This window comes from Anas platyrhynchos, chromosome 2 (genome assembly GCF_047663525.1).
Source record: "Anas platyrhynchos isolate ZD024472 breed Pekin duck chromosome 2, IASCAAS_PekinDuck_T2T, whole genome shotgun sequence".
Taxonomy (NCBI): domain Eukaryota; kingdom Metazoa; phylum Chordata; class Aves; order Anseriformes; family Anatidae; genus Anas; species Anas platyrhynchos.
Window position 1 is genome coordinate 33,777,540 of NC_092588.1, and position 26,936 is coordinate 33,804,475.

Genomic DNA, 26,936 nt, shown 5'->3' on the forward strand with positions numbered 1-26,936 from the left:
CCCATTTTTGCGCTGCCTCTTCCTTCGGTGCAGGTTTTGCCTTCACAGATGCGCTGAGATCTCTAGGGCTGCCTGACCGGCAGATACTCCGGAAATCTCGCAGCACTGAGAGAATTAAACAAAAAAAAAAAAAAAAATATGCGTGGGTGCTCGGCTCCCTCCCAACATTGACCCCACCGCAGACGGCCGGTCGTGGCACCGCTCTCCGACGGCGGAGCCTGAAGGAGCGGGGCTTCTCCCCCCTTCAAGAAGCCGGGTTTCTTCCCTGAGGGAATCGGGCTTCTCCCTTGACAGAGCTGGGCTTCTCCCCCTGAGGGACGACCCCGAGCGCTGCCTTTTAGCGGAGGCACGATCCCCTCCCCGCCCCGGGAGCGCCAGCAGCCCTCGAAGCCGCGACACCCGAAGCCCCCTCCGGGCCCCCGGCCGCAGAGGCGGCCCCGGCCGGGATCGTTTCGCCCTCCCAGGGGCAGCGGCGGAGCGCCCCCGCCCGCTTTCCCCGCCTCCTGCCGGCTCCGCGGCGGGGCGGCCGGGTCCGTGCCTCGGCGGCGGCCGCCACTCGGTCTCTCGCCCCGCAGGTAGCCGGAGCGGGCGGGGCGGGCGCTGCTCGGAGCCGGGCGGGCGGGCGCCATGAAGCGCTCTCTGTGGCGGCTCTGCCAGTCTCGGGAGAAGGCGGCCGGGTCCAGCGCCTACCAGGGCGTCGTCTGCGAGGCGGATGCCGCCTCCGTCGCCTCGCAGGATGTCTTCAAGGTGCGTGGGGAGGGCAGCGGGGTGCTGCCCGGTGGGGTAGGATGGAGGTCCCCGGGGTGGAGGGTAGCGGGGGTAAAGCCCGTTGGGGATACAATGTTGCCCATGGCAGGGACTTGGGGTGCGGCAAGTGGGCGAGGAGCATGAGGTGGACAAGATGGGAAGAAGGTGTCATGCTCCTGATACCCTTCCCTCCATGACACCCTTTCCATGGGCATGCCGAGGTGTCCCCGAAGAGCTGTGAGGGATGGGAGGTGACGTGGTAGTGGTGGAAAGGCCAAAGTAGGGCAAAGGGAGGGTGTGAGAAGCCGAAATGGGGCTGACACCCCCTCCCCCCCCCCCCCCCCCATACTCCCGCATGGCTCTGTAGAGGGAGACCCCTCTTCTAGAGGTCTACAAAGTTGATGTGGGCATGAGTACACCCTCTAGCAAAAACATCCTAAACAAAAAGTTGAGTACTGGAGCTGTTACGGAGGGAAAGGGAGAATAGGACAAGAAGTGCATTCATGTTGCAAAGAGAGAAACCTCAACCAGATGCTAGAGAAGCCTTTTGTAACAGTCAGAATAATTAAGCAAAAGAAGAGGTTAATTAGATGCCAACCTGTTCTTAAAAATCTCCAAAGTTACCTAAACAAATATGCCAAAGTACGTGGATGGGTTTGATGTCATTTCCAACCTCAAGCCCCGTGTGCCAGCTCTAGTCCCAAGCAACACCTCCTCTGCGTTACATGAGTTGCTGCTCAGGTAGGTGATCTGTCCTTACAGAGCAAGTCAGGCAAAGCAGAAAGGAGTTGCTGTTGGTTAAAAACAACAACTGTTTGATTGCTGTTTTTCTTTTTTCTTTTCTTTTCTTTTCTTTTCTTTTCTTTTCTTTTCTTTTCTTTTCTTTTCTTTTCTTTTCTTTTCTTTTCTTTTCTTTTCTTTTCTTTTCTTTTCTTTAAACCAAACAAAGTACAAAGAGGACCTAATTAATTTCTTGCTTTCCTGTTTTGTTACTGAAACACTGCAGTATTAGCTAAACAATCTAATTTTTGATGTAAGATTCTCATCATGAAGTATTTCAGCCACATTTTATCTTACATTGACAAAAAGTCCCAAGTTAGTGATGAAATGTGATTTAAATCAGTAAAACATTTTAACATTATTTACAATTAAAAATACATTATAATGTAAAGAAGAATAGAAGATACTCGATGCATATATATAGGGCTCTTGTAATAATTTCTTATATAGTCCTTCAGTATGTATAAAATGTGTAGATGTTTGCGTATGTAATTGACCTCTTATTTTTATGACTGTTGAGTCACCCTGAATACCCATTTCACAATGATATATTGCCTGTTTTTTATCAGCCCTCTCTGATCTCACTTTTGGAGCAGATGCTACCCCTGTGTTTGGCCCCAGTGTCCTAAATCTTTAAACACATTTTTAACAGCATTCACATGAGTAATCACACTGATGTCAATGGGACTATTAAGCTGAAAGAAGTTAAACACATGCTTAAATGTTTGAATGAGCAGCCCCATAACATATATTTGCTTAATGACAGCAAAAAATGTTGAGTGTGGTTTGAGGGGTCTTGGAGAAGGAGTTTTTCTTTTCTTTTGCTGCAGAAGAAGGAAAAATAATTTTTGGGATTTCCTTTTTTCTTGCTTCGCTTGCTTACTCATCTTTGAGGAAGTTTGCGTTACTTTTGGTATGCATTTTTCTCATTTTTTTCTCCTTTTTTTTAAAAAAAAAATCCATTTCAATCTTTTTTAATAACTTGAATAACTTTAATTTTGTGCCCATTCTATTGCACTCATTTTTACTACCACCTTTCTTCATCTGCAAGTATGTTTTTTTGAAATACTTTAACTTCCTAGAGGAAGAATCTGCAGGCTTTCCATACTGCGTTTAGGCTGCAAAGTGCAGTGCCAGAGATGTATAAAGATGTCAGAGGGCTGAGCTGTCAGAGGGTTTTTATTGTATTAGAGTGTGATGATGCTCGGTTGGTTTGAGCTGAGGCCCATGGGATGCTTGTAGGATAGAGCTGTAAACTGAAGAATTTATTGGTTGCTCTGACATATAATCATAAATTATACATGCTCTGATTTTATAATCACAGAAACCCAAGGGCTGGAATCAAAAGCCCATATCATAATGTCAGTCTCGGTAGAAAAGTTCAGAAAGGTCAGAACAAGATTATCAGTTTTTCATCTCTCTTGAATTTGTTTGATTTGTCCACAGCTGCAGAGAGTATATAACAAAAAGTGATGACTTTTTTTTAGTTCAAGGTTTCCTGGGTTGGAGGGATGATCTTGATCTCACTGCAGAAGATGAAATAATATGTTCTAGATCATTTCCATTTCTGTTAATTTTTATTCTGTTCAGTAAAATCAGTTTCACTCTTGACTTGATCTGATCAGGATTTGTGTACTGCTCTATGAAAGTAAATGAGAAAATATATGTCCAAAATAGGTGATTTCAGATGGAAGTGCCTGTAGGCTGCGGAGCTTCATTAAGAAGAATCGTTCTGGACTTACCAAAGTGGATGAATTAAATGCCACCCCACTGCATCATGCTGCAGAAGGAGGTCAAATAGAATTAATGCAGTTGATTATAGATGATTCGTCCTGTGAAGGTAACACACATTTTATGAATTATTTTATCTAACAGGAGTAGAAAAAAAAAAAAAAAGGTCAGTAATGAAAGTGTTTGTTACCCAACATAAGCAGAATCAGTACCTTTTCTATGTTTCTACATTCAAAAATAGTTGAAACTGTCACATTTTGCAGTGTCTTGGGTATGATTTGGGACACCCTTATTGTCTTAGTATTATTTGCTCTATAATGTAGTGATTTGATGCATCTTACATCATTTGGAACTCAGTTTTACAGTCATCAGATGTAAAACTTCAGTCTTCTTTCTTTCGAAAGAAAACTTCAAAGAAGTACAGCAGGCCTGACTATCTTCCTTATATGCATTATATATCATCTTTTATCACATTTAAAACACTGGAAACAGTTAAATACTTCCAAGTCAATTTTGTTTTGATACATAATTGAATATTTTCTGATTGCACATAAGCACTTCAGACCCATTTTAACAGACTTCTGATATAATTCAATAAAAATGTCAGCTTAGAGTAATACATTGAACGTATAGTTCAATATAATATAGTGGAAACATACATTTGTTAAGCTGCAGATACATGGTTGGTACTAGCCAAGAGGCATGCAAATGACATTGGCACTAGCCAATGGCTGCAAAGTCAGAGAAGATAGGAAAGAGGAAAGGAAAGAGGTAAATCAAGTAACTCCGGGGTGTGGGGGGGGGAAGGGAAAAAAAAAGAGTGTACAATAATGTGCAGGAAATAGACAGACGTTTCACCCTTCCTATCCCTTTGCTATTATAATTTCTAAAGATCTAATAAAAAGCTTTCTTGGTATTTCCTAACCTTATCAAACTTCCTCTCTACTACTGTAATACACTAATACTTCGATGTATTAATATTTTAATAGAACATTTTCTCTCACCAATACAGTTTTCAGCACAATATTTAGTTAGTTTAACACAGCACATTGTGTGAAATGTGATCTTTTTCTTTTTCTCTGTAAAGAAGCATAGTAGCACAGACCTAAACCTCCACTGAAGACACTTTTTTTTAGAAAACATGATTGTAACATATAATGATTTTGCTTTGTTTTTGGTTATATTTGTTCTCCTTTGACCTAGTATTAAACGTGATGGATTCTTCTGGAAATACGCCACTGCACTGGGCCACAAAGAAAAACCAGGTTGAAAGTGTTAGTTTACTTCTCAGCAGAGGAGCCAATCCAAACATTCTCAACTCCAATATGATGGCACCTTTGCATATGGCCGTACAGTCCCTGCATAATGAAATTGTTAAGGTAAGTCTAAAGTCCACATAAATATACAGATTTGATAAGCAGCTCAGCAGCAGCTGTGTGCAGAACACCAAGACCTTGTTTATATATGCTGTATCCTGGATGTAGCTCCTCATATGCCTTCTTTGGCAAGCAGAATATACAGCCTACGATGCTTAAAGAAAGGTTTGGGTCTTCTCACAGCAGAAGGTTCTTTTTAACGCTATATTTTGTCATTTGACTAAGTATAATGAGAATGCTTTCATTCCATATATGGTATTTGGATATACTTTTATAATTTGTAAAGTTATTGAATTTACTAGGTCAATGAAAACACAACACTTTTTTTTTTTTTCACTTTGAAGATGACTCTTCTTCTAGTTCATCTAAAGGAAAGAAAATCACATTCCTGTATTCAAGATTTAAAATCCTTTAGAGATTTTCATTGATAAAACATTTTATTGTACTCACATCTTTCACAAAATCGGTATTTATTATCAATTATGAATTATAAAACTATAAAATCTAAAATACAATGACATTTTAAAAATGGGCTTTGTATAAAGTTCTTGATTTGGCTTGTCTTCCAGCTCTGCCCTTGACTAAGTATATGCTCTAATTTTTTTCCCCACTCTGTTCTTTGTTCAATCAAATTCTCATGTGGTTTCTATCATCAAATTCCCTAAGAAAGATTAAAATGTGTCAGTTCATCCAGAACCAGAAAATTAAAAAGAAAAAGGGGAATTATTGAAGGAGAAATAAATAAGTATATGGGTAGAGAAACAAAAATGTGGTACAGTATGGTCATGTTGTTTCCAGATCCTCTTCTCATAAGTATGTAGGAAGCAGTCATAGAGATACTGGCTAACACTGATAGCTCAGTGTTAGCTGTCAACAGGGACTGAAATAGGGATTCATGACTAGAACGGTTCCTGGTTTTCTTAAGTCTCATCTCCTTCGATCTTATATATAACTGTTCAATAAATGCCTAATTGACTAGAGTCTACAGCATTGCCACTTTGCAGGGATTACAGAATATCACCGTAATAACAAACTTTATTTGAAAATCCCTATCTGCAATATGCTACAGAAAAGGTTTTCTCCCAGTATTAGATAAATTGTTAAATAAAACTTTAAAATACATGTACTCTGGAGTCACTGCAGCGTTTATCTTAGGCAGCTGTCTGCCATACAGAATTTGATTTGTCTGTTCTCACCAACATTTTTCACCTGCATGTATTTACATTCTTCCTCATTTTGTCCCCAGTCTGCTTCAGCACTGTGAACTTTTGCATGCAAAAAGAGCAAGTCATAAGAGTGCTATGGCTGATAAGCAATGAAAGTAATAGAATAGGCCTTTGTTGTTTGTTTGTTTGTTTGTTTTACTTATGTGTGACTGCATGTTTTCTTAAATATCTAGATTTTAGTCCAGCATAGCAGTACAGATGTTAATTTGGAAGGTGAAGCAGGAAACACACCTATAATTGTAGCGTGTTACAAGGATAATCCTGAAGCGCTGACACTCCTGGTAGGTATAATTATCACATTTTTTGATGTGATTCTGTTTACGTTGATGCAGTGATATTTTATTCCTATGTTCTTTGCTTAATGGAGGAAGGATCATGGATACAATATTCAAGATATTGTGCCCATGTGTGCTACTTTTATGAGATGTTTATACTGCAAGTAAATATTCAGTGGATGTCCTTACAGCATCCCCATATATTAAATAAAGACAACATCAGCTGGGGAAAAAATGGGATTTAAAATTCAAAACTAACTTTTTTTTTTTTTTTTTGGGGGGGGGGGGGGGGGCTGGAATACTGTGTTTTATCTTCCCCTTTGTCAAATCTGTTTTATAGTTTTCATTTATATGTTTCTGAAGAAAACTGTTTATGAAATAGTTAGGAACTGTTTGAAAAGATGGTGGAACTAGTGCTTATATATGTTCTAAGATCCCTAAGCTATATATACTTTGGAAGAAATGAGACATTGTATTTCGTGATTTAGAAAACAGTAGAAAAAAATCAGGCATACCTGAGTTCCTTTACTTGTCTGTACTGTACGTTGTGTGAAAAAGTCTTGTCTGGTTTGTGGAAAAAAAAAAATGTTTATGAATCAAGTGATTGTCTTCAAGGCTACTAACAAACTTTAATTTTTTAAGACAGCCTGTAAGCATATTTGTGTGGCAAATAAACAAACAAACAAAAAACTACTAACCTTGAAGGTCATAAAAAAGAAAGAAAACAAAACAAAAAGAAACACATGTATATATAAAAATATGGAGGTAACACATAGAAGATGTATACTAACTTCACAATGCATATGCAACATAAAAAAGGAGACAGCTGCAGAGGAGACTATATCTGCAACAATGTATTCATTAGTGGGAATTTTCTGTATGTCATTAAGCTATATCCAGACATTGTTTTTCAGATTGAAAATGGTGGGAAAATATGTAAACCAAATAAAACAGGATGTATGCCTATCCACGCTGCTGCATTTTCAGGTGCAAAAACATGTATGGAAATTCTTTTAAAAAAAGGTAAATACTTTGTTTAAAATTATTCTTCACAATGTATTATTTGTATTAACAATACCAATTTACAGCTTTACATCTCAAAGAACTGTAAACAAGCACTTAAAACTGTAATGGAGCTTAGAATAAGTTAATGCAATTATTCTTATGGGCAATTCATGTTAGTAACTTTTGTAGGATTACTGCAGAAGCTTCAATGCATTTCTAAATGTTTGCCCATCGATTGTTTAATGATAGGTTTGAAAAATGGGAGGGGGAGAATGTTATTCCACAGTTGTTCTAACTGTTATTAAAAAAATATAAATAAAAATATCGTCTCTTATCTCATCTTTGCTTTCCAATTATTTTCATCTCTCAGGTGAAGAATTGGGTCACTCTGCTAAAACCCACATCAATTTTACCAATAATGGGAAGTGCAGTCCACTTCATTTGGCAGTTCAAAGTGGGGACTTAGAAATGATTAAAATGTGCATTGAATTTGGAGCCCAAATTGATCTAAAACAGGTAAAACTTGGAATATAGTGAAATATAGTTTTGATAAAGACTAGATATCTCTGAAACTCTGAGTAGTACAAAGAGAAGATGAACATTCATTGGTCATTGTGTTTTCCGATGCAATGCCTGGGGAGCAGCAAATGAAAACAAGTCTATAGCTCAAATCATGCAAAATCATATCATAGAACCACAGAATCACAGAATGGCTTGGGTTGGAAGGAAACTTAAAGATCATCTTGTTCCAACCCTGCTGCCATGGGCAGGGATGCCACCCAATAGATCAAGTTGCCCAGGGCTTCATCCAGCCTACCCCAGAACACCTCCAGGAATGGAGCATCCACAGCAACTCTCGGCAACCTGTTCCAGTGCCTCACCACCCTCTGAGTGAAGAATTTCCTCCTAACATGTCATCTAAATCTCCCCTCTTTTAGTTTAAAACCATTCCTCTTTGTCCTGTTGTTACTGGCCCAAGTAAAAAGTTGCTCTCCATCTTTTTTATTAGCTCCCTTTAAGTATTGAAAAGCTGCAGTGAGGTCTCCCTGGAGCCTTCTCTTCAGGATGAACAACCCCAGCTCTCTCTGCCTTTCTTCTTAGGAGAGGTGCTCCATCCCTCTGATCATCCTTGTGGTCCTCCTCTGGGCCCGCTCTAATGAATCCACATTCTTCTTGTACTGGGGTCCCCAGACCTGCATGCAGCACTCCAAGTGGGGCCTCATGATGGCATGTTAGGGGCAGACAATCCCCTCCCTCAACCTGCTGACCACTCCTCTCTTGATGAAGCCCAGGATGCAGATGGCCTTTTGGGCTGCAAGCACACACTGCTGATTCATGTTGAGCTTTCTTTCCACCAGAACTCCCAGGTCCTTCTCTGCAGGGCTGCTCTCAGTGCGTTCTTCTCCCAGTCTGTACTCATGCCTGAGATTCCTGACCCAGATGCAGCACCTTGCAGTTAGACTTGTTGAACCTCATTAGGTTCACATGGGCCCACTTATCTATCTTATCCAGGAGGACATCCAGGATGCCCTCCGGATGGCATCCCTTCTTTCTGTTGTATTGATTGCACTACTCATCTTGGTGTCATCTGCAAACCTGCTGACGGTGCACTCGATCCCACTGTCTATGTCACTGATAAAGATATTAAATAGTAACAGTATCAAGACAGACCCTTGAGTGACACCACTGACCACCAGCCTCTACTTCGACACAGAGCCATTGACCACCACTCTGGGTGCAGCCTTCACATAATTCCTTTTCCACTGAATGGTCAAATCCACCCTTCAGATCCATATCTCTCTAATTTGGAGATCAGGATGTCACATGGTACTGCGTCAAAGGCCTTACAGAAGTCCAAGTAGATGACATCCATTGGTCTTCCATTCTTGACTGATGCAGTCACTCTGTCATAAAAGGCTTCCAGCTTCATGTTGAAAAAATATCTGACATTAATCAAATCGTTTGCAAGGCCGAAACCAGCTCAAGAGAGCAAAGATAAGAGTTTATCCTTCTTGTATTTGTTTGGTTCTTGGAACACACAGCTTTTGAATTAGATAGTTTGTGCTGAAGGTTTTGTGATGGATAAGAACCATTTTGATAACGTTCATGGCTTTCTGGAAAAAGCCCATCCCAATACATTTAATGAAATTTTCTTGTTCTGAAATGGACAAAGACAAAACCCTCGGGCATATATCAAAGCTGATTTGTCCCATATACCTAAATGAAATTGTGTTTTGGCAAATCTTATTCCAATCATTTATTTATTGTCTAATAGTTGTTATGCTTATTTAGATGATAATAGTTAATAACTTTTTAGACCAAGTTGTTTTTAATGAAACCTGCTGAAAATTGTAATTAAGAAACACTTCTGAGGAAGATAAGGAAATCAAAGATATTCTTAAAAATACATTTTCTGTATTACAGAAATCCGTTATAGAGGCAATTTTGTTTGATTATTCATTTGTACCATTCTGCCTATGATTTTCTGTGTTTTTCTTCTGCATCATCTTTTCTGTTTAAGGCTGCTGTGTGTGCTTGTTTATTAATTCAAGTAGAAAATTGTTAAGACTCATTATGGTATATTGTAAAGGCTTCGCGTAGAATAATGATGAGTTTTGTAGTGATCCTTTAAAACTGTCTCTTTAATGGTTTTGGTCTTTAAGATCTCTTTAGAATTCCACTATTTTAGTTAAAGACTAAAGTTTCGTCACATGCATAGGAATTCAGGCATTTAGGAATTATGAATCCCATTTAGTACGATGGGGGCTAGGTTGGCTTTAAATGTTTTTTTTTTTTTTTTTTTTTTTTTTTTGTTTTTTTTGTTTTCTTTTGTTTTCCTATTTATAGAATGAAAAATGTACAGCACTTCATTTTGCTGCCACTCAAGGAGCAACTGAGATTGTGAAGTTAATGATGTCATCCTACGCTGGTGAGGAATCCATTATTGATGCTGTTGATGGGAATAAGGAAACATTGCTTCACAGGTAGGAGACTGCTCTGACACACTTCACTGGCATGATATTCTTAGTTTTTACTGCATCCAGTAACACATTATAAAGTGTACTTGGGAACACCCTTCCAAATGTGTTGGAACTCTATGGGACAGGAGGTGGGTTTTGTACTATATGAAAGTGTCTGCGATTTGGTCAGAATGTTAAAGATTTTGGTGTTGATACCAAAATCAAAATAGTGTGGTCTAGTTACCTTGGTACCATGTCAAGGAATGGTTGCTAATAGTTTGTACTGAAAATTCACTCCAGTGAAGAATAAGGAAGTGAACAAGACTATGGATTTGTTAACAGCTTCTGAGGTTGTGGAACAAGTGTCCTAATCTAGTGTGGCTTATGTCCACATTTTTTCCTCAAAAAATATTTTATACCTTCTCAAGTACAAGTAGATGTTGGTATACTTCCCTATGATTGCAAAGTTGTAGATGGCGTTTTGGTACATAATAACCTTCTAGACTTATAGTCTTTCCCAGTCTATTTTAAACAAGAGCACCAAACTGTGGAAGATTTTCCTCAGTCATCTTCAGCAGAAAGGCACATATTTAAATGTGATGGCTACCAGCTCTGTGGAAGATAATATATTTCTCCATCTGCACATTTTTGCAGTTGCACTGTATTAAAGTAAAGCTTGATAATTTTACAGTATTGTTCTATGATGAGTTTTACAATATGAATTGGTAGAAAGTTGGAAGCAGTAGAATCACAGAATTAAATGATGTCCTGAGTTAGAAGGGACCCACAAGGATCATCAAATTCGACTCCTGGCAACAGGACCACCCAAAAATCAGACCATGTGTCTGAGATCATTGTCCAAATGCCTCTTGAACTCCAGGAGATTCAGTGCCATGACCATGTCCTTAGGGAGCCCACCCCAGTGTCCAACCACCCTCTCAGTGAAGAACCTTTCCCTAACACCGAGCCTGACCCTACCGGGTCCCAGCTCCATGCCGTTTCCTTGGGTCCTGTCACTGTCCCCAGAGAGGACAATATCTGCCTGCCCCTCTGCCCTCCTTGTGCGGAAGCTGTAGAGCATGATAGTAGAGATGATTGTTCTTTGGAACACGGTATAAAGTAAAATGATTCCAAGATAACTGAAGAAATTAAAAGGGGTGCGTGTTGTAAAGTTAAGATAAGGTTCGAGTACATTTGGAAATGTAACTGCAATAGAATGTTACTGAAGACAAAGTGATGACAGCATGCCAAAGAAAATTGTGCAGACCCAATATAGCCTTACTACTGGATCTCACATCCATGGAAGTGATTGTCCTGGAAAAAACTTTGGACCAAAAAGAATGACACATTTTTGCTCCCTGTGTCTGTGAAAGAAGAGAAAAATACAGTATCAAGAATCATTCGAAAGTAGAAAGTCACCCAAATCTCTCTGAATATAAATAAGCTGAATTAGAGCATTAACTTTTTGAGAAGTGAAGGAGCCATAAAGCATAGGCTGGATGCAATCTATTCACATTCCTACTGTCATTTTCTTTCTACATATTTTTATAAAATTTCACTCTCTGTTTGGGCACCTTGGAATTTGTTTTAAATGTGTGTGAAGCACTCAGTATTTATGCCTGGCTTGAGAGTTCTGCTATAGATAATAGAGGCATGTCGACTCATTTGGAACCATGATACCTACTTTCAAATATGTCTTTTGAGTAATTGGTTCTATTTATAGTACACCCTGTATTATTAGCTCTTCTTAAGGGAAGTGTTATCTTTGAGATACAGTACAGCCTTGGAATCGTCCCTCTGTGTTGCTCACAGAGTAAAAATATTTCATAGCGGTCTGACTTCTGAAAGCATTTAGAATGTGTGTATTAACTGTTCTATACTTCCTGCTTTATTTATTTATTTATTATTGAATATCACATAATTCAGTATCATAGAATAAAACCCGAGAATGTTTCATGTATATAGGCAACTGTAATATATTTTGGTAATGTAACCACCATTTATGTCAGGTTTTGTATAACTTTTTTTTTTTTTTTTTCAAGTAGGCTTGCCTGCCATAGTTAGAATACATTTTAGCTGAGCCATTACAATTTTAACCACTACTCACTCCAGCATTTTTAAACTAAATAGCAAAAATTTTGAGGATCGAATGGATGGAATGAATTTCATGTTCTAGATCTGTTCATGTTCTAGAATGATTCAAATCCGAAGCATATGGAATTATATATTGATCTTGTGTGGGATAGAGAAAGATCTGGCATATGAAATTAAGCTGTTTCTGTTAAAAATCAGTAGCAAAATGCCCTTTCATCTACCAATGAGGTGTTTGTTTCCCATAGTGTTTTCAGTGCATTAACTGAACTGTTAAAAAATGAAACCCAATGGCAAAAAAGCCATTGGCACCTTTTTAAAATGAAATATGTAGTAAGGGTATTTTTGTCACTTTATTAAATATATATATATATATATTTGAAAATATTAGCAAATAGAGCTAATAACAGTTTGAAAATTCATTGTCCATTCTAATGTTACTCTAATTTTGCATTTTTTTCTCCACAGGACGGCCTTGTTTGATCATTATGAACTGGCAGAGTATTTGATTTCGATGGTAAATATTTAATGAAGTAATATGTTTATAGAGATTATTGCTATCTGTTACTACAGGTCTGCATAGAGAAATTCATAAAGGAGAATGTTTTCTTAGCTATAGGTTTTATATATATATATTTCATAAAGCATAATTGACAGTTAAAGTACAGTGGTAGTTAAGGCTCTGTTATAGTAATCCACAGTTACAGAGAATGAAAGCTTGCATTTTAATTTCTATTTTGCTTACTTAGAAAAGTTTCATAAATATCTTTTACCAGATATGACAGACTGGTTCAGGCATCTTCACTTTTATGGTATGAAATACAAAATAAAAGCTGAACATGCATTAAATTTAATCTGATTTCTCCAGAAATAAATCATTGTCTAATATATGCACATACCATTCTTCTGGGATTATAAAGCCATGTATCGAAGCTTGTTCGTGATCTAGAAATGCCTTTTACTCTGAGTAGCTTGGTTATATTTCTTCACAGAGTAACTACATGGGAGAATGAGGAAAAAAAGTAACTGGGGATGCTGCTGGCAGTGCTCCAAGTGTCCATTAATACAAATTAAGCTAAGGCTCATACAACCATTATATGTCGTACTCTGTTTGCTGAGGAAACTTTCAGAAGTCAGTAGTCTTTCCCATTTTATGACTGCTAGGATTTTTTTACTTAATTTCTTGGTAATTACATTAAGAGCAATTCTGCATATAGTTTTGCTTTTCCCAAGATTCTCTTAAAGGGATTTGATTTAGTTAGAAATAGATTTGTGCTTATTTTCAATCCAGATGTGAAATGGTGAGGTTTGACTGCTGAAACCTGGCTGACAAAACAACCTGTCTACAGAGTTTATTACCTGAGAAATACCGGCACATGTTTTCACATTTGGCAGTTTGTGTGCACAAAGTATTAGAGGGAAAATTGTTCACACTGCTAAGAACACAAATTCACTGAAAACAAAGTTAAATTCCTTGAGTGTCATTTTGACTATTTTAGCCTCTTATATGCTGAGGGTTTTTTTGGCTTTCCGTATAGAATATAACCATTTAGAAGCTTTAGGACTGTTTTAATTTGTCTTTCTGGAAATGAATCAAAATATTCTATTCAAGATTAGTAGGGTGCAGCACATGCAACCTGTGTTACCTGCTGATTGAACTTCTGGTGAGATCACTAATTTTCTCCTATGCTGTTTTATACATGAGAATAAAAAAGAAAAAGTGGAGTGATTTTTATTGCTCAGAAGGAATACCATGTTTCAGGTCAGAATGGCTTTCTGGTTTTAAGAAAGAACAAAGTTTATTTATTTTACGTATTAATTATCCATATTTGTTGGAAATTGACTTACGCTGCTTACTTTCTTTATCTTATTTTTGGTAATTTTTGTATTTGAAAATAAAAATCATTGTAAACTAAGTGTTAAATGTAGCTCTTCTAGGTAGAAAGGTTAAGATTATCTATACTAAGCAAAATTGTCCAGACACAATGGACAATTATACTGTTTTCGTTTAAATTATACCAGTTTTATTTAGGAAGTTGTAGGTCAGTATTCTATGCAAAACTCAGAATCCAAATTGGTAGATATTTCTTCCACAGTCCTTTGTTATTTTGCATTTGGCTTCTACAAACCATAGCGAGTGAAAGATCGTGTTTCAGTGACCTGGTTTAGGTCACTGAAGACTCACTGCAGCCTCAGCAAAAGGGAAAGACAGAAACCTGTCAGCGTTCTAACATTTAAACATTACAAACTTTATAGCTTTACAAAATTGGTGCATAGAAATTGCTTTACAAATTAAGCCTTTTAAGCACAGTGACTTTGACTAATGTCAAAATGATCTTCGTCACATACATGTATGAAAATTAGATGCACAGTATCTGGTCAGTGCATGCACATGGCATGATTGTATTTGCAAGTTATGTACACAATTATAAAAAAGAATTAAGACATGAAAATCAGAAAGTTAGCCTTTTTTTTTTTTTTTTTGCCTGTGTATTGCCTGTGCATTGTACAATTGAGCATTGAGATGTCTGTTGTTTCCTGAGTTTAATTCCTTTAAAGATTGTTTATTTTCATAGACTTTGTTGAAATGTACTTAGTCAAAGTAAATGAGCAGTGCTGTTACTTTTTTTTTTTTGAACTTCCCTTTTCCCCCATTTTTTAAATCTTAATTTTCACCAAATGGAACATATTAAATTGCTGTAAATACTAAATGATATTCACAACTTTAAACGTAATATTTATATGTACGTTTCATTTCTGTTTAATTAATAGATATTAATTTACATGCCAGAGTAAAAGGAGTTCAGAAGCTAAATTTACAAGTTGTTAATTCAGCTGTATTGTAAATATGGTAAATATATGTGGTAGTATGTAAGTTACTCTGTATCATGATAAATACAGGATGAATGCTGCTGAACTTGTTTTGCTGAGAGCTGGACAATAGAGTGAAGGTGATTATAAGATTGTATTGTTGACTGGAAGTTGGTGCCTCTGTATTCACTGAAATGAACAAGCCATTTGGATAAACAGGTTTCTGTTTGTTCCTTTGATCAATAAGAACATTTTTCAGAGTTTGCCAGACCTTGTAGAAAGGTGACTGGTGAAAGGGTCCTGCACGTGTTACCCTCAAACATTTCATCAACATACATTGAAAGCTTCCTCTTCTCTCTTCGTAAAGTAAACATATTGCATTTATTACACACTTCTTATTACTATATTACAGGTTTTACTATCCTAGAAATTAAATATTGATCATTATCATTATTAGTTCTCTGTCAAATTTGGACTGGACCCAAAGATTATTCATGTTAATATAAAAACTCCAATTGATTTTTTTTTTTCAATGATCTTTGGATAACATCTGAAATAGATTTTTTCTTTTTGCATGCTTTGTTCACTCCATCCAGTTTCACTTGCACTTGATATCTAGAAAAACTCTATCTACAGCATTATAAAATATATATCTCATTATTTCATTTATTTGTATCACCATGCTCCCTTGTTGGCAGGATTTTTTAGATAGACATGTTTATGCTCATAACATTGTACTGATATGACCATAGGTCACCATGGTGACCACACTTTCCTGCCATTATGCATCTTGTGCAAAAATAGATAACATCAACACTGTGCTTTTGCTGGAATATCTCATTCCAGTCCTTGAGCTTCACCCAAGGAAAAAGGTCATATCAAAAACCTTAAGTTTGGAGAATAAAAATGTGTCTGTTGTTGATACAGCTACTTTGGGTTTTAAAAAAATAACTTGGCTTACATAATTTATGATCAATAATAGAAAATGAAGGTAGATCAAGCTATACAGATCAAACTTTATATTCCTGGATGTATCACTTCTTGATTAGTATTCATCTACTATAGTACAGTAGTTCAGAAGGCTCTTGTTCTGCTAATTGTTTGATAGGTAAAAGATCATCAAAAGGGATGCAATTTTTGTATTTTCCAAAGTTTTAAGTATTTTCAAGTTAGAAGTATATATTTTAAGTATTCATATGCATGGGAGGGTACCCTATTAAAAGATTATGTGGTGTTAGTGCAGTATACTTAGAAATAGGCATCTAAAGACAGATAGATGACTGTGTTGTGGCTGGTAGTTTAAAAACATTTTTTTAATATAAATACATAAAATGTTTATTGAATTTACTTATCTGGAACATGTATATTTACTAAGAATGCCTATAGTTCTGCTATGCTTCTAAAGAGTAACACAATTTTAAAATCATATTTATTCATTTTTCATGATAAACTTGAAAATTTTTATTGCAGGGAGCAAATATTGATAGTGTTGACATAGAAGGTCGATCCCCGCTTCTGTTGGCAACTTCTTGTGCATCATGGAAAATTGTGAATTTACTGCTCTCAAAAGGTACAAAAGAATACGTGTATATGACATACTTTCTTTGAGCAGGGTTCATACATATGAAATCTCTACATTCAACTTTTCTCTCAATTTTAATGCAATACTTCAGCATACAGTCCAGACGTATCTGAGTTAAACAGCTGCTCTGTGCTGGTGTTTCTGGAGGTAAAGGCAGAATTAGACTGATGGTTTCACTGTTTTTCATATAGAATGGATAGGCCATAGAAAAAAATGTGGGCTATGTTTCATGTTTCTCAAGGCAGAGGTGGCACTGGCACCCCATCCCTCTATTCCTTAGAAGTTCACAAAGTAATAAGAACCGTGCAATAAATACACCACTTACAAAAAATAGTGTTTCATATCAGAAATCAATCTTTAAGTGTTAAAGCTCATATTTCAAATATTACTTGTGACTTTATAGATTCATGGTTACCTTGACAATGTTTGAGCTATATTTTTCAATTGCTATACCTTTGGTGCAAGCTAATAATTGTTAGTGTATTTCTTCTTGTTAACGGTAACATAACTGTTAAGAAACCTTATAATGAAACTTTTAAAGTTGTATCAAGGTCAAAAACTTTAATAAGACACTTTTTTTTTTTTCTTTCTTTCATAACTGGGAAAGCTCCCATTTCCTGTTGCTTGCTTTATGTAGTATTTCTCTAGATTATTACTTAAATAGCTTTGCTAGATAAAATTACTGTAATTTTGAAAATAGTGAAACATGAAGACAGTATGATTACAATTGGAATGGACTGTAAAACCCATAGGAGAAGAGGTTGATCATCTGCATCTTTAAATTACCTCTTGATCTGTGGGTGCTCTGTATCTCTGAATATAAGGGCCTCATATAAATCTTAGTGCTTCAGTGAACTGCAAAATGCATATGCATTGAATAAATCTGAGTGTCACTAGTTGTGTTGGGGGGGGGAGGTATAAGTAAAATGATATAATGTTGACTTGAAATTATATTTGTTATTTTATGGATTTATTTTCAACATTTGTTCCTCTGTTGTAAACATAATCAGTTAGTGCCAGGGACCAGCAGTTTTGAAGTTGCTGGTATTTATTTCCATATTTATCTAGGAGCAAATGTATCATTAAAAGATCATCTTGGTCGGAATTTCTTGCATTTGACGGTGTTACAGCCTGGAGGATTACAGCATCTGAATGAGAAATTTCTGCAGGTACAGTAAGCATCAATTTATGTCTATCTGTTACCCTTACTAGAAAATGTAAAGGAAGAACTACCTTTTTATTTCGGAATGTTGGTAAAAGTTTCTGGTGCTTTCTAAGTTGCCCAGTGTCACAGAAAATAGTTTGAACAGGTACATATCTCTCATGAAAACTTTTCAAAGCAATAATACAGTTTTCTTATTGCCAGGCAAAGGAATAACATAATCCCATAAATTATTTTGCTGTTGGGGGATTGAATAGCTCAAGAGGTAGGCAATAAAATATAGAACTTTTCACTTCTACTTTCCCAGTTTGCATGCAGTAAAACTAGAGGACATGCTCATATTCAGTCAAGCTCTAGGACTTAAATAGCTTACCTTCTATTCTTCAGGATTTTTCTGTGGACTGGACTGTAATGAAGTCTTGTATTTCCTTTTAAAATGATTTAAAATACAGATTTGTATTTGGCTATGCTGAGATGAACTCATATTGATAGAACCCAAGCTTGTTTGAAAGAGTTAAAGTTGTTAGCCTCCAAAGTTCTAGAAACAACCTTTTAAATGTGAATCACGTATAACTGATCTTATGTTGGCTGGACTCTGTAAACCATTTTGATTAGTAGTGCAGAATGGATTTATTCTCCTTTTTCAGCAAATTTTGGGAATCAACTTTAAAGAGTGGTAAATCTTGCTTGTCTACATTGACTTTCTAATTATTGATCATACAAAGAGTGGAGCAGACTGAGGGAGGAGATTCTTGGTTTCTTTAAGAAAGGATATACATACAGTAGTGTTAGACAAGATATAGAGAAAAACAGGGAATGAAGATGAGGAAAAAGAAATTGGGGTAAAAAATTATACCACAAAACAGTGAACTGGTAGTTCCTGACATCCAGAAGTTTTGCTGCTGAATAAAGACTATAGACTACCCTTGCTTTCTGTACAATCCTTCTATTAACATGAGTGAGTTGTTAATCATTGTGGTTGAATGGCAGCAAAGAATCTCCTGTGTTACACTTGTTCTATGGATGGATTGCAGTGAGGGCACAGTTTGGCAAGTTGCTGTGTTCTCCAAAGAGTAATTGTCTTTAAAAATGATGACCCACTAATCAGCAGATATTAAGTGCTCCTTATTACTACACTTATTTATTTTTTGTTTTTAGATACTGCTTTAAAATTATTAATGCAATTGTTAGGAACTGTTAGAAGCTGAAGCAACATTGATATAAATGTAATTCTGTGCTTTTGTTCTTTTGGGGGTAACAGATGGAACATATTAAAAATCTTGTAGTGGATGAAGATAATGAAGGATGCACTCCATTGCATTATGCATGCAGACAAGGTGTGGCCCTCTCTGTAAATAATTTACTCAGCCTCAATGTTTCCATTTATTCTAAGAGCAGGGACAAGAAGTCACCCTTACACTTTGCTGCCAGGTTAGTAGTACAGTCTCGGCTGTGCAATCAATGCCATTTTCCCATCCATATTTCTTTGACAATAATTTATATGTTTATCTTTCAAAGCTATGGACGCATCAATACATGTCAACGACTTATAAGAGATATGAAAGACACAAGACTTTTGAATGAAGGTGATAAGAAGGGAATGACTCCCCTTCATTTGGCAGCCCAGAATGGTCATGAGAAGGTAGTTCAGTTTCTTCTGAAGAGAGGGGCCCTTTTCCTCTGGTAAGTGTTCAGATTTCTGTTCATTAAGGTAAAGAACTATCACCTTACATTTTTTTCCAGTAACTGGGAAGCTAATACAATATAAATACAATATATAATAATAAATAGTATATACAAATCCATACATATATATTAAATAAAGTAAATTTATATAATATTTATAAAAATAAGCTGATTGTACCTCCCTCCTGCCTCATGCATAGAACCAGGACTACTAATGCTGACAAAACTGAGATTTCTCTAAATCCAACTGAGAGAAAAATACTGTATTTTTTTTATGGAAAAAATATTGTTTTAGAAATAAAATAATCATGTCAGCTTCACTGATATTCCCTTTATATTTGCTTACAGGTTTGGGTATGGGTTCTCAGAGTGGGTATTTCTCGGGCAACTTGCCTTTCACTCTCAGTCGCAATTTCAGGTCAAAGATTCTCAAAGCAGCTCCACATCCTGACAGGATTTTCAAAGTTCCCTGCAAAACCTGGTGTGAGCCAAACCTAGTGAAAGTTTAGAATCTTTAGACTCCTGTTTACATGGTACATTCTAGAGCTTTAATTTTCAAATGCTATGTTTCCAAATCCTTGACAATCTGTACAGCATCTGCACCTTGGAGCCAGGGATCTAGGTGTTCTGAAGAGATCCTATACCAAACAGACCTGTCATACATTCAGTATTTATGACAGTGGAGGACCCACTAAGTGGACTGCTGTCAGGCTCTTTATTTCATGTTTTCTTAGCTGGACTAGACCACCTAGCTAGGATAGGGATGATGATTGATATATAATATGCGTGTGCACAAGTTAGTGTTTATGTATGTATTTAGGCTTAATTTAGATTTAAAATTAGCATTTTTTGATGAAATGACCTGATAAGTTCTATGTGATTAAATGCTTAATTTTGTTAAACTACAATGAAATAATATTAATTGGAATAAATTTGTGTGCTTACAATGATTTTTATGTTACTGCCTTTAAACGCACAATTCTATAACACGGTCATGATCTATGCCATCTCTGTTGCAGGTATTAGTAACAGAATATTGTAAATATTTGACTAATTTTCAAGGGACACCTAAGAAAATGGGTGCAATCCCCATTTATATATGAATAGAGAGATGAAAGGAGAGAGGGGGACCAAAATACTTTTATTGTCTTGAACCTTTTACTTCAGAGTGATGCATTTTTATCACATAATAGTTGATAGAAGGCATGCACATTTCTATGGTAGTCATGCCAAAACAAAGATGTTTGAGTCAAAGAACAAGGCAATTACATTTATTTGAAATTTATGGAAGGCTTTTCTGTTTCTAATTAGTATTTTTTGTATCTGCTATATGTAAGTGATTATAAAGGCTGGACAGCCCTGCACCATGCTGCCTTTGGAGGATACACTCGCACAATGCAGATAATTTTGGATACTAATGTGAAGTGTACTGACAGAGTGGATGAAGAAGGGGTATGTGTTCACATAATGTTATTTGTTTGTCGTCTGTTACTTCTAGAGCAAATATTGGTGGTATACTGTTAGTAGATTGCATTTCACTGTGTATTGCGTCTATAATATTCAATTTTTTTAAGTCAGTTTATATTTAATTGTTGTTAAAGTTTATCACTTAGATTAGCATAATTAATGAAATTATTTTATATTAATACATATATTATAATTATTATTATGGGATACAAAATAAACAAACAAAATATCAAAAAGTAATGTGCTGAGTATGTTGGACTTGTCTCTCTTGCCCCCTTTACAGCTCAACAGTATTTTAATAATATAATACAAGCATTGGTAATTTAAGTTTTAAAAACCCATACAGATTAAAAGAAATCCAACATCAAATAATACTCATCAACATACAGTATGAAATCCACCTGTTCTGAACAGCCATATCAAACAAATGCATCTTCTGTCTTGTTCTGAAGTTTTGAATAAAGACAGAACATAGTTCCTGGATTGAAGATTTCTTGTATGAACCTGCCTAACAGTTTTTCATCAGAAAACACAGGGAGATCATTTTAAAGAACTGTTCAGTTGTCAACATAGAAGATGTTGCTAATTTCTCAGAGAAATGATGATGAAGACATTCAGAACTAGTAGTTTAGGAAAAACTGTTGCCTAGAAATCAATCAGAAGCCAATGTTTAGTTTCTAAGTTTCCTCAGGAAAATATGGGTCACTTGGGAAGGCTTTCAAATGTCAATTTCAGTGTCACTTGATTCCTATACCACTCATTGCCCTACTTTTATGAACATAATAAAGAAAAAAAAAAAAAAAAAAAGGTTTCTCCTAAAAAGATCTGCCTACAGATTTGTTTGTATGAGTACATCTGGATTGAATGCTTCTTTTCCTGATCGTCAAATGCAGGCTTTTTGCATCTGGCAACACTGTCATTTTTACCTATCTGTGACTCACTATTTGTTAGCTACAAAACTAAAAGATATTGACAAATTGGCCTTTCTTACCTACAGTTGAGTTTCCTCTTCAAATGGAATGAACTATTCTGACCGTAGATGTAGAATGAAGAATTTGTCTACAATTTCTCTGTGACAAGATTCTACTTGTTCATATTGCCTGTAAAAGGATTTAGGTCTTGTAACTGAGAGTGTCATGTGGTTTTCAGTGTGGGAAAGGCAGTTTATTTTTTTGAGTCTCATTTGCATTTCCGTCCTACTTTTCTGTACAGAACACAGCTTTGCACCTAGCTGCAAAAGAAGGACATGCAAAAGCAGTAAGGTTACTTCTTGACTACGGTGCAAAAATTCTGTTGAACAAAGCAGTAGCTTCTTTTTTCCATGAAGCAATACACAATAGGAGGAAAGATGTAGTATCAGCTGTAATCTTGCACAAAAGGTAAAGTACACAGAAAATGCTTTTGTGTTTTATTTTCCTTTTTTTTTTTTTTTTTTTTTTTTAAATTAAGATTGATTAAGTTTTGAAAACCTGTGGTTTAATAAGTAGGACTGAGTTCTTATATTAAATTTCTAGAGATTGCGTTGTGATCTAGTGATAAAATAGGATAACTGTAATGAACATCAGGTATGTGACATGTTTTTTTCATATTAGACTGTGTATTCAGATTCTGGAAAACAAAACAAAACAAAAACAAGAAAACAACAACAACAAAAGCCAAATGTAGAAACCATGAAAAATAAGTAATCCTTCCCATGTCATCTCTCTACGTATATACATAATTTTGTCCTTTCACAATATGTTTCAATACCTACAGACTTTTAATAAAAATATAAGCATATATAAAAAAAATATATAAAATAATACCATTCAAGGGAATTAATTTTAAATTGTTCTTTTAAATATGTTTCAAAATTTTAAATATGTGTCAATTGAACTGCAATTTAGAATATTTTATATTAAAATATAACCAAGTTCCACTTCAGGAGCAAAAGTATTGCACCACTGCTAGATGAGTGCATTTTTTGGTAAGAGTTGCAGGAGCACTGCCAGTATTTAACTGTATTTATCTTACTCATCTAATCTTGCAACTTGAGATTTCAGCTTTAGTTTGTTTCCTGTGGAATAGGAAGTATCCTTTGGAAGGATACTTATTCTTGAGAACGTTTTAACACAGTTCAAACATTTCTGCTTAACTGCTAACAGAACTAGATATGATGGAAGCATCCAAAATGTTACTCAATTACATCTGATTTTCCATGTGATGGTATGTAAACTTACTACATATTGTGATTTGCAAGATAATATCTAAAATAAAACTCAAATAATCTAAAACTAGTTTAATTTAAAAGAGAAGTAACTCTTCCTTTTCGATTATTTCAATTTATTTTTACAGATGGGAAGAAGCTGTTCTAACATTCTCTCACTATTCTAATGCCAATAAGTGTCCTTTGCTGGAAATGGTTGAGTATCTTCCTGATTCTTTTAAAGTAAGTTCACTGCAAATATTAAAAACGTAACTGCACCAAAAAGCCCCTTTGGTTACATTGCATCATTTGCCTTTGTTTTTCTAATGCCATCCTCACTAACATGGATTATTATAAAATAGGAACAACATGAATTCATACATTGATTTAATTTTATTATCCTACATGTAAACTCTGGAGTTTTATGTATTCATAACATAAAATATATATTTACCATATAACCTGACTGAATGAGCACTCCCATGAGATGACTGCCATATTTGAATGTCTTTTTCTTTAGCTACAAATGTTTTCTGTTCATTCTGATAAACATTATCTGTATCACCTTCATTCACTTTTCTGTTCATCTTCAAAGCTGGTTTTGGACAACTGCATAATTGAGTCTTCAGAGGAAAAGACAAGTCGAGACTTCTATGTAAGTGGACAAAAAAATTTATGAAGACAGTACATTTTATGGTCTTAGAATGGAATATGTCATAATGTCCCTGGCAATAACACCAGTGCATTATCTGGGTAATAGTTAACTTAGAAAATCATCAGCTTGCCTTTTAGCCACTAATATTAATAATCTTACATATTTTCTGTAGTTACATAAGTGTCCTGATATAAATTCAAATTGACTAATATTTTAACTTCATTCATGAATAATACCATAGTTACCAATAATTAAATTTGGATTTATGCTTTTAATATGTATTTGTTAAAAAATTGTCAGTATTGGAAAGACTTTTTAAAGTCACTTCATCAGACATTAGCAATCTTCAACCATTAGTCTTTGTCTTTATTGCAATGACAGTAATTCTATTTATTGTATGTTTGTATGTAAAAATAATAATAAAAAAAAAAATCTTAAAAAAAAAATCTTAACAGAAAACATTGGTGACTGATCTTATTTTATCCTTTGGGCTGCAAATGGCTTTGAAGTTCAGTTTCTGTAACCTTCATGCTTATGCATTTTAGCAAGTATAACATCAAACCTGGGCAAACTATTGACTTTAACCTTGCTGTGTAAATTCTTACAGACAAGCTGAGTGTCAGAGGTTATGGATAGTGCAAAAGAACAGTGACAGAAATATTAATATCTATTAATGTATATGAAATGCATGCCTGTCATAAGAAATACTGTTGTCATAAATAATTCCAAGTTGAATACATTTTTTTTTTTTGTAAATTCTTGTCCAACATTTTAAGCAGTAAATTGCTTCCACAATGCTGAAGAGGCATGAATGTTCTACAGTTATGTTATCTTTAAAACCATATTGAAAAAAAATATTATGATTTACTACATTAACAGAAAACTTGAGAATTTTCTGCTACTAAACATTTTCTTTATATTGTATTACCAATGCCATATAACTTTAAAATACAATATTTTCTTTGAAGTCAACATAAAAAATGAATTATAGATACGAGAATGACCTTTTTAAACTATAATATTTTAAGAATAAATATCTTTTTTTTTTAACAATGTTTAAAATGACTAAGAGTTTAAAATGACTATTCTTACAAGCTTACATCTTGCAATCATACATTGTATTTTGATGGCATGTGCTCACGCTGTTTGTGACTAATAATTAGTGAACATCAGTGTTCTAATTACTTTGACACAATATTTTTTTTCTCTCTAAAGGATTAGTATTTTAAAATTTAGCACATTATCTCAGTCTTAGACTGTGAGTTTTATCATATTCAAGTGCTGATGTATGTTTATTATTCAGATTGAATATAACTTCAGATATCTTCAGTGTCCTCTGACACTTAACAAGAAATTAAAGGATAGTGAAGATATTTTCTATGAACCACTTGCCATTTTAAATGTAAGTTGTTTTTTTGTTGTTGTGTTTGTTTGTTTGTTTGTTTAATTGACATAATTCTATGCTGTCTTGTTTGAGATAAAATCAAGTGTTTTATATTTTTATCATAATATTTCTTCTCCTAAGGTCCTAACTGTATATTTAAAGTACATTGTAATAAAGTATGAGCTAAACTTCACAGAATCACAGAATTTCTAGGTTGGAAGAGACCTCAAGATCATCGAGTCCAACCTCTGACCTAACACTAACAGCTCCCACTAAACCATACCCCTAATCTCTACATCTAAATGTCTTTTAAAGACTTCCAGGGAGGGTGACTCCACCACCTCCCTGGGCAGCCTGTTCCAATGTCTAACAACCCTTTCGGTAAAGAAGTTCTTCCTAAGATCCAACGTAAAACTCTCCTGGCGAACTTAAGCCCATTCCCCCTCATCCTGTCACCAGGCACGTGGGAGAACAGACCAACCCCCACCTCGCTACAGCCTCCTTTGAGGTATCTGTAGAGAGCAATAAGGTCGCCCCTGAGCCTCCTTTTCTCCCGGCTGAACAATCCCAGCTCCCTCAGCCACTCCTCGTAGGACTTGTTCTCCAGGCCCCTCACCAGCTTCATCGCCCTTCTCTGGACTCGCTCAAGCACCTCCATGTCCTTCTTGTAGCGAGGGGCCCAAAACTGAATACAGTACTCGAGGTGCGGCCTCACCAGAGCTGAGTACAGGGGGATGATCACTTCCCTATCCCTGCTGGCCACACTGCTTCTTATACAAGCCAGGATGCTGTTGGCCTTCTTGGCCACCTGAGCACAATGCTGGCTCATATTCAGCCAGTTATCAACCAATACTCCCAGGTCCTTCTCCGCCAGGCAGATTTCCAACCATTCCTCTCCCAGCCTGTAGCTCTGCTTGGGGTTGTTTTGTCCCAGGTGCAGGACCTGGCACTTGGCCTTGTTGAACTTCATGCAGTTCACCTCAGCCCATCAGTCCAGCCTATCCAGATCCTCCTGCAGAGCCTTTCTACCCTTAAGCAGATCGACACATGCACCTAGCTTGGTGTCATCTGCAAACTTACTGAGGGTGCACTCCATTCCCTCATCCAGATCATTGATGAAGATTTTAATGAGGACCGGCCCCAGCACCGAGCCCTGGGGAAGGGCCTTCATATAGTCTAAATAATAAATAACTAGTCTTTCAGGATTAGATATAAATTCTTGGTTTATTTAAACCAAGTTAGGTGCATATATAAGAAGAATTCTAATAGCTTTGGTCAAAAGTGAATAATCAAAAGAACTTTGCAATATTTTACAAACAATGTGGTTTTCACTAGGCTAATATTCAGGCTAGGAAGGTGGTCAAACTTGTTTTTAAGTGTTTTACTCATCTAGAAGAAACAAATTGGATCCTTGCACTTTCTCGTTTTGTAGGCCATGGTACGTCACAATCGCATGGAGCTACTTAGCCATCCTGTGTGCAAAGAATATTTGCTTATGAAATGGTAGGTGTATTTTTATAGATACAATTTATAGATATAATATTGCATGTCAGGATGAAGGCTATTATACCTGAGAGCTGTTTAGTAAAGTACACATACTACTATGATGTTACTAAAGCAAATGTATTTGCACAACACACTCATAAACATACTTAGATTATGCTAATGTGGTTTAGTACTTAGTCGTGATTCTTTGATGGATACAAAAAAAAAAAAAAATGCTGTCTTTTTTTTTTTTTTTTGATATTTCACTTATCACTGAGCTAAAATGAAAAGGAACAATATTTCAGAATGACTGATATACTTTTTTCCT

The 26,936-nt window shown here is 35.9% G+C and overlaps 1 protein-coding gene across 2 annotated transcripts in view; it reads left to right on the forward strand.

The window, feature by feature from the left end:
• Window positions 1–489: 489 nt before the first annotated feature.
• The window catches only part of TRPA1 (transient receptor potential cation channel subfamily A member 1), a 39,011-nt gene continuing 12,564 nt past the window's right edge, over window positions 490–26,936 (forward strand). The window contains exons 1-18 of one of the 2 annotated variants that reach the window (XR_011807467.1): window positions 490–747; window positions 3,205–3,367; window positions 4,462–4,637; window positions 6,034–6,141; window positions 7,050–7,158; window positions 7,511–7,656; window positions 9,988–10,124; window positions 12,660–12,708; window positions 16,473–16,572; window positions 17,653–17,753; window positions 19,008–19,177; window positions 19,265–19,429; window positions 20,770–20,884; window positions 22,112–22,278; window positions 23,234–23,327; window positions 23,680–23,739; window positions 25,043–25,141; window positions 26,556–26,626. Coding sequence is in view for 1 of the 2 variants with exons in the window: in XM_027452346.3 (XP_027308147.1) it covers window positions 628–747; window positions 3,205–3,367; window positions 4,462–4,637; window positions 6,034–6,141; window positions 7,050–7,158; window positions 7,511–7,656; window positions 9,988–10,124; window positions 12,660–12,708; window positions 16,473–16,572; window positions 17,653–17,753; window positions 19,008–19,177; window positions 19,265–19,429; window positions 20,770–20,884; window positions 22,112–22,278; window positions 23,234–23,327; window positions 23,680–23,739; window positions 25,043–25,141; window positions 26,556–26,626 (2,150 nt within the window). In the remaining variant the exon portion in view is untranslated. The remainder of the gene's footprint in view (window positions 748–3,204; window positions 3,368–4,461; window positions 4,638–6,033; window positions 6,142–7,049; window positions 7,159–7,510; window positions 7,657–9,987; window positions 10,125–12,659; window positions 12,709–16,472; window positions 16,573–17,652; window positions 17,754–19,007; window positions 19,178–19,264; window positions 19,430–20,769; window positions 20,885–22,111; window positions 22,279–23,233; window positions 23,328–23,679; window positions 23,740–25,042; window positions 25,142–26,555; window positions 26,627–26,936) is intronic. The other variant, XM_027452346.3, reaches the window with a different exon arrangement.